The sequence below is a fragment of the Brassica oleracea genome, unplaced genomic scaffold (genome assembly GCF_000695525.1).
Source record: "Brassica oleracea var. oleracea cultivar TO1000 unplaced genomic scaffold, BOL UnpScaffold01217, whole genome shotgun sequence".
NCBI classification, from domain to species: domain Eukaryota; kingdom Viridiplantae; phylum Streptophyta; class Magnoliopsida; order Brassicales; family Brassicaceae; genus Brassica; species Brassica oleracea.
The window spans coordinates 1,674-10,071 of NW_013617768.1; the positions used below are offsets into that span (position 1 = coordinate 1,674).

An 8,398-nucleotide genomic window follows, 5' to 3' on the forward strand; every position below is an offset into this window, starting at 1 on the left:
GTGCTGAATCAGAAGCGTGGACACGTCTTTGAGGAGATGCAGAGGCCAGGAACACCCCTGTACAACATCAAGGCGTACCTGCCAGTTGTTGAGTCATTTGGATTCTCGAGTCAGCTTAGAGCAGCAACCTCAGGACAGGCCTTCCCTCAGTGTGTGTTTGATCATTGGGAGATGATGATGTCTGACCCATTGGAGGCAGGATCGCAGGCCTCAACGCTTGTGACTGACATCAGGAAGAGAAAGGGTATGAAGGAACAGATGACTCCCTTGTCTGATTTTGAAGACAAGCTGTAAGCAGCCAGCCAACAAGACTACTCGCTATGGTCACCCCTTTCTCTCTATCTCTACCGTATTTTGTTTTCTGTTTTAATGTTATGACTTTATCTGTGTTGCCACATCCTCTTGAAATACTCTTTTGAAGTTGAGAAAACTAGTTTATCTCTGTGTGTTCGCATGTATTTTACTCTTTGCATTCTCTTTTACTCTTTGCATTCTCTTTTATTATCCTGTTATCATTGGAACGTTTGTTATATGCTCTGCTTGTTATGCATTGCATGCAATGAGATGCTAGTCTCCAAGCCAAACCATTAGGTTGATGCTTTGCAGGTGTAGGGAAGATGAGGTTTTGTTAGGTCAGAGATTTTGATTCCCTTATTGCGGTGTTAAAGTTAAATCTCAACTAAAAACTTATACTCCTTGTCTTCCTAAAAAATCCATATTTTAGAGAAAACTTTTGTTTAAAAAAAATACATATTTTGTATTTCCAACGACTGATAATGAAAAATTGTGAAATTCAAAAACATTAATTGTATTTCTTAAAATATTATTGGTTTAAAAATATAAGAAATATAAAATTATAAAATTTTGTATTTATAGCTAAATTTTAATATGTTTTATTAAAAAGTGTGAAAATTTTAAAACAAAGATCTTTTAGGAACGGATGGAGTATAACTAGGGGTGGGCATTTCGGTTATTTTCTCGGTTCGGGTTCGGTTAGTTCAGTTCTAGTATTTTTTCAACTGAAGTAAACCATAGTTAGTTCGGTTTGTGTTCGGTTCGGTTTATATTCAGTTCGGTTTATTTTTTGGATCTGTTTAATTAGATTCTTCTTAGTTTATTTTTGTAAGAGAAATTATGTTTTACAACATAAATTATGTAAACATAAACTATCTGAACTAAATTCAATAAAAACTAAAACAAAAACCTTTAAAAAGTCACAAAAGTATATATAAGAATTTAAACAAATGAAAGTTAACTAAAGTAAAAAAAAAACAACATCGTTAAAATTAAAAAGCATCCAATGAATTAAATATTTTGATGATTACATATTAGGTTAGAAGAATATATGTTAATCAATAAAAATGGAAACTATGTGGTTTAGTATTAGAATTTTAGTATATTGGTATTACTAATATTTTTAATTTAAATAATTACAAAAACACATCGGTTTTTCGGTTTGGTTCGGTTTGAAATAGGCTTTGGTTCGGTTTAAATCGGTTTCGGTTTGGTTGGTTCGGTTGGGTGTTTTTGCCCACCCCTAAGTATAACACAGAGACCGTCTCTTTTTTTTATTCTCTTATTGCGGTGTTAAAGTTAAAACTCAACTAAAAACTTATATAACACAGACCGTCTTTTCTTTTTAAGGATCCTTTAAGTGGGTCATCGTTCGATGATGTTTAAACAATTCAATGTTGTGTTTTTGTATTTTATAAGCCAGAAATCTCTTTTTCTTTATTGCATTGTTTCTCATCTTTTTTCAAAGAGCATTCATCATATTATATACTATCTTGCAACTATAGGCTCAGAATAATTAACTCTTGAAATTGTATTATGAATGCGCTTTGCATCCTGTTTTGGTGCAAAGAGAAAATGTAAGATGGCGTTATTGAGAGCATGGTCGCTCCTGAGATTTTGGGAGCCTGTGGTTGTGTCTATGTAAAATTTTTTTTTTACAAATTTGGGGGTCTTAAAATTTTTTTGAAGGCCTATCTGTATGTAATTTTTTTAAAAAAATTTGGGGGTCTATAACGAATGTTTCGCTTAGCATGGTCCAGGGCCGGTCCTAGTTGAGAGAGGTACCAATCACCGTCGAAGAAAATGAATGACAAAACTGGTTCGACCAACCTTTTCAAAGTTATTAGCATTAATCTGCTTCTCCGTAGTGTAGTTGTTCAGTTTTTTTTAAAGCTGATTTATTATGGCGTTACAATTATGAGAAAGATTACATAGACGATTTGACAACCGACAATACTACCTGTCTTATGAGGATCTACGCCTAACTGCATCACGTGAGCCGTCCTATGAAGATCCACGTCTGACTAGATTTACTTGCACCATGTTGAAGATCCCTTGTAAGCTTTTCTTCCGTAGTCTGCACTAAAACAAAAATTTTGATTAGCCAAAACAAAAATGTATTATCGTAGCAAGAAGCACATTTTTCTCAAAAAATAATTTATTTGCTAAATATGACATTACATTGTAAAATCGCTTGTGTTATTAAAACAAACATATATTTGCAGCCACACTCTTTGGAAATTCAAGTGCCACCAAAACGATGACAGATTATTGGACAAATAATGTTGGATTGTATTACAGTTATATCAAATCTACTGACAATAAGAATAAATATTATACATAATATGTAAGGTGTACAGCAAAAGAAACAATCAACCATGTTTTGAATGTATACCAGCATTACAAATTTAGATTATTGCTAAGGTTCCAGTGGTTCTTGATATTCTTCCAATACCATCAAATTTCTAATATTTATTATTTGTGACTTTTCAAAAATAATCAGAATAAAATAATTTGCTAGATTATATGATATATTTAATATGCTTAAAATGATAAGATTTGATTAAAGTGGATCGTAATTCACAAAAGTACTTTAAACTGCTAAGTGAAGCAAAATTTATGCAGTGGTATAAGTTAGGGCTGAGCAAAAAACCCGGATCCAAAGAACCGAACCGAACCCGATCCGAAAAAGTAGTACCAATCCCGAACCGAATTGATTAAATATCCGAACGGGTTCAAAATTTTGGTATCTAAAGAACTGAAACCGAACCCGATCCGAACCGAAGTATCTCGGGTACCCGAATGTAACCGAAATAGATTTATATACCTAAATATATTACTTATTTTAAGACTTAATATATATTAAAAATCTAAAATATATAAGATACTTTTAAGTTGTCTAAAATACTTGAAAATATACATAAATAGTCAAAAGTAAATGTCTAAAATAGCTAAAATATATTCAAAACACCAAAATGCATAAAATATCTATTGATTTTCTATCTAAATATTCAAATCAAACCAATTTATATGTTAATTTTAGGTATTTTGACATATATTATACAAATGTACATGTAATATATTATTTTGTTTTATCGATTTTGAGAAATTTTAAGCATAGAATGGATATTAAAATTTTAAAAATAATTTAAATGGGTTATCCGAACCCGAACCGAACCCGCAAAGATCCAAACCGAATCCGAACCGAAATTTAGAAATACCCGAATGGGACTGAAATCTTTAATCCCGAAAACCCGAAACCCGATTAGATACGAACCGAACCCGAATGGGTACCCAAACGTCCACCCCTAGATAATATTAGTAGTTGATCATAATACAATTTCACAATTTTTACTTCCCTTCGATAATATTGGGTTACTCGGAAAAAGTGACACATCAAAGCATCTTTTAAATATTTATGAAATCTTTTTCATTTAATTTGTTAAAATTTTCTGGTTCAAATATAATAATACACCATCAAATAGTCTCTAAATATTTTTGGTAATCACTGATACATTTTAAATCCAAACAATTATAATTTTTAATATAAATTGATTTTCCTTAAACACAAATAATTATAATTTTAAATGTATCTATATATATATATATAATTAGAAAGACAAGCATAATATTATATATATATATATATATATATCACATCAATTTAAGATTTCATTTTTATAATTTAATATATGTATATAATTTGGTTTAAAATGTTATGAATCGTTTTCTCTAATTTACAACACACGTGAACAAATTATAAAATACAATAAATAATTTATCATTTTATATCATAAACAAAAAATGTAAAGAATAACTTATTTTAAATAAATAAATTATAACTTAGGTATTTAATATATTTATATACATTCTAAAATTTTCTATTTAAGATAAATAAATTTGATGACTTAATGTATTTAATAAAATTATATAATAAAATAAAATTTTATCATTATTTAAAAACTTCTTATCTTAAAAAATATTATTAAATATGATATAGAAAATTAAATATTTATATTTTATAATAATATAGCTAATTGTTAGTATAATAAACAATTTTATGTAATAAATTCATTATAAATTATATTATAAAAATTAACCAGAAAATTTTTTAGGGAAATTTTATGTTTACCACTTTCATGGTACCACTTTTCATCTTTACCACCACTAAATGGATAATTTCAAAATCATTTCTACATTAAGTGGCAAAAAACTCTAATACACTTGTTATCTATATATATAATAAATCATTATTTAAATAAATAAAAAATATTTTTTTTATGTTTTTGAATTATACTTTTTCAAATTCGAATTTTTATAAATTGCTTTTTTGAATTCTTTTGTCGAATTGTTTTTTTATATTTTTTCAAAATTTCTTTTTGAAAATCTAGAATTATGTTTGAAACTATTTTTTAATTTTTTTATAAATTTTTTAAGTATTTATTTATATATTTATTAGAATCCTAAATTTCACATTCCAAAAACCCAACCCACATCTCAGCTCTAAACCCTAAGTCTAGATTAGTTAACCGTAAGGGTATAAGTATCTTTTACCCTTCATTAAAAGTGAAGGTAAAAGTGTTTAGTGTAAACATGAAAAGTTGTACAATGAATGTGGTATTTGTGGCAATTTCCCAACTTTTTTTTAATATCTAATTATTTATTTGGATAACATATATTATTTGATATTAAAATAAAATAATATATACAACACTGAAAAAACATGTTATTAATAAATAATGATAATTAATATTTTATTTTAATGGTATTTATCTGATTTAAAGTAAATTTGTTATAATGCATATGCATCAAATGCATTTTAAAGAAATTCGAGGGAAATTGCCACAAATACCACATTCATAGTACCACTTTTCATGTTTACATTAACTATTTTTACCTTCACTTTTAATGAAGAATAAAATACATTTATATCTCTAGGGTTAACTAATCTAGACTTACGGAATGGAGTTGAGAGGTGGGGTAGAGCTTTTGGAATGTGAAATTTAGGATTCTAATAAATATATAAATAAATACTTAAAAAAATTTTAAAATAGTTTCAAACATAATTTTCGATTTTCAAAAAGAAATTTTGAAAAAAATATATAAAAAGTTTAAATTTGAAAAAGTATAATTCGAAAACATTAAAAATAATATAATTTATTTATTATTATTTTTTTTAATTTAAATAATGATTTATTATATATATAGATAACAAGGGTATAAAAGTTTTTTGTCACTTAATGAACAATGTATTTTTGAAAATGTTCATTTAGTGGTGGTAATGATGAAAAGTTGTACCATGAAAATGGTAAACATAAAATTTCCCCGAAATTCAATCTACCTATGATCAAACTAAAATAGAATAAATATTGTGAATAAAATAAGATAATTACACAATTATATTATTTAAAAATTAGAGAAAATAATTATAATTTTAATTGGAAATTAATTAAATATTTTAAAATTTTACCAAATTAAGTTATATCTTATTATTTTATTTATTTGATTTTTTACCTTTAGGACGGATTGACCCCTAATATAATAAATAGTTGTGTTTAGCCCCCGTCTAGCATCAGCAATACACCACATATATATACCATAATATATGTCAAATATTATTTAGAAATTACCTAAAATTTATATAATTCTTTGTCACTGATTCCTCCAAACCGTTTATTTATAATAAATCTCCATCACTAGATAAACTCTTAGTATAAATAATAGTATAAAATATCAAAAAAAAAAATCTAATATGACTGCTTCAAAAGGATATCTTAAGCTATATAGTGTCGACAGTCTCACAATAGGTTAGGAGGGTGGGACTTGGGAGAGTGATGACAATCGGCTGGGAGAGTTATCCTAAGATTAGATGGCAACTTAACTAATGTTTTATAGCTTTTGTGCAAAAATAAATGTAAGTTATATCTGTACAAATTATAATTACACTCTTCTCTGATATGAAATAAAAGCTAAAAATATAAAGAAGTTTATGGATGTATACATATATGGATACTGAAAACAAAAGTTTTGTATACACTCGTCATAAAATAGTTTTCGTGATTTATTGAGTGTTTTTAGTTTTTTTTCAATGAACAAAGAGGCGTTTGCTCTGTATCTATTGCTAGATATTTGTCCGCGCTAATGCGCGGGTTGGTTAATTCATAAAAAGAAAACAAATCAACTTTACATTTCTAAATCAATATTTGAGTTACATGTAATAAAAGTGTTTCAAAAAAAGGTTAAGCGTGATTTTTTGAAATTATACTGAAAACATAGTGATGTTAGGAGTTTTCAAGTCTCCTAAGACAAATGATGTAGTATAAAAGATTGTCGAACCAATTCTAAGTGATTCAAAGCACCGAAAATGTAAGTACGTACTTAATCTAAGTGCAACCGATAATTTGGATGGTTTTAAACTACTACTAATAATAGAATGCAATAACAGAACAATAAAACAATAAAAGAAGTGATTTTTTTTTGTTATGATAAAAGAGAACTCATGGGTATAGGAATTAGACCTTGGGTGATCAAGTTTCAAACTAAGGATGACAAATGATCAATCAAAATATCAACCTTAAGTTTATACACAATCTTAAACAAACTCTATGTCTAGATGAATGTTCATTTACTAATATATTTAAAACATCAAATGTCTTTGGTTGAATAATATGAAAGCAATCATTACTAACAAGTATATTGGCTATATTAACACCTTTAACAACGAATGTCTTTGGTAAAGTATGTTAAAAGCTTAGGAGAGTTGTCTCAGGCATTTCATCAAACACCTTGTGGGTGGGAAATGCCTAAAGATCAACTTTTGAGAGGCCAACTCAGAAGATGCATTATGAATACTCTACTAGCAAAGAATAAGAAGGATCTACACTATACCATCCTAGATCTAGCCTAATCACCCTTAATCTCCCTAACCCATGAATTCAAGAGTGGATTACTCATGACTCTTCATGATTCCTCTTAAATCTATATTGGATTTCAGATTAATCATGTAGAGAAATACATATAGGCCATGTTCGTTTACGTGTCGCGCGACCTGCGATCTGCGACTAAGATTACGTTCGTTTATGTATCGCGCGACTTGCGACTTGCGACCTGCGACTAAACATGCGACCTGTGACTAAAACTATGTTCGTTTACGTGTCGCGCGACCAGCAATCTGCGACTTGCGACCAGTCGCGCGATCAAAATTTTCTTAATTTTTAGTCGCTGTTTTTTCGAGCGACTTAAATGGGAACCCGCGACTGGTCGCGCGATCAGTCGCGCGACATCAAAACGAACAACAACCTGCGACTTGCGACCAATCGCAGGTCGCATGTTACGCGACAGCAAAACGAACAACAACCTGCGACCTGCGATCAGTCGCAGGCCGCATGTCGCAGGTCGCGCGACATGTAAACGAACACGGCCATAATAGATTAGAAATCAACAGGATAACATATGATAAAATGAATCAAAGAGATGAACTTTTTCACGAGGTTTTTGGTGGTTTTCTCCAAGATAAAGATATCCAGCCTCCAATAGCTTACAAGATCTCTTCCTCCTTTTACAAAAAGTACTTAAACTTAGGTTTAGAAAGTGTAAAACGTCAAGACAAATGACCAAAAGCGTCAAGACAAATGACCAAAAGGTCCCTAGAAAATCATAAGTTTCGACTAAGTAAATGACGCGCAGAGACTTCGTGGTGTCGCTCCGGGAAGTCGCTCTGAGAGGTCACTCCAGGCCTATTTTTTTTTTCCTCCAAAGTGATGAAAAGGCGAGTGACGTAGGTGGGTCGCTCTGGAGGTCGCTCTGGGTTGGGAGCTACCTTATGGTGTCGCTCTGGAAGGTCACTCTGCGATGCTCGACTAGGATGGATATGCCTCTAGTAAATTGATCATAACTCCTTCATTACATCTCCAAATGACTTGAAACCACTTCCACTAGAAAGCTAACTCAATTTACTGTGTTTCCACAAAATCTTAGCAACAGAATATTTCTCTAAAGCCTCCATCCATGCTCATCTTTCACTCCTTTTTGGATCACAATGCTCCCAAACATCTCAAATGACTCCATGGCACACTCCAACACCTAATAAGGACAATGAATGCAA

General features: G+C 30.0%; 1 protein-coding gene across 1 annotated transcript; it reads left to right on the forward strand.

Annotated features, from left to right (window-relative positions):
* LOC106321093 (elongation factor 2-like) lies at positions 1 to 499 on the forward strand (the record flags this gene model as incomplete). Its single annotated transcript, XM_013759408.1, is given in 1 exon segment — positions 1 to 499. A coding segment is annotated over 1 exon segment (294 nt), but the record flags the coding sequence as incomplete, so codon positions are not given.
* Positions 500 to 8,398: the final 7,899 nt, after the last annotated feature.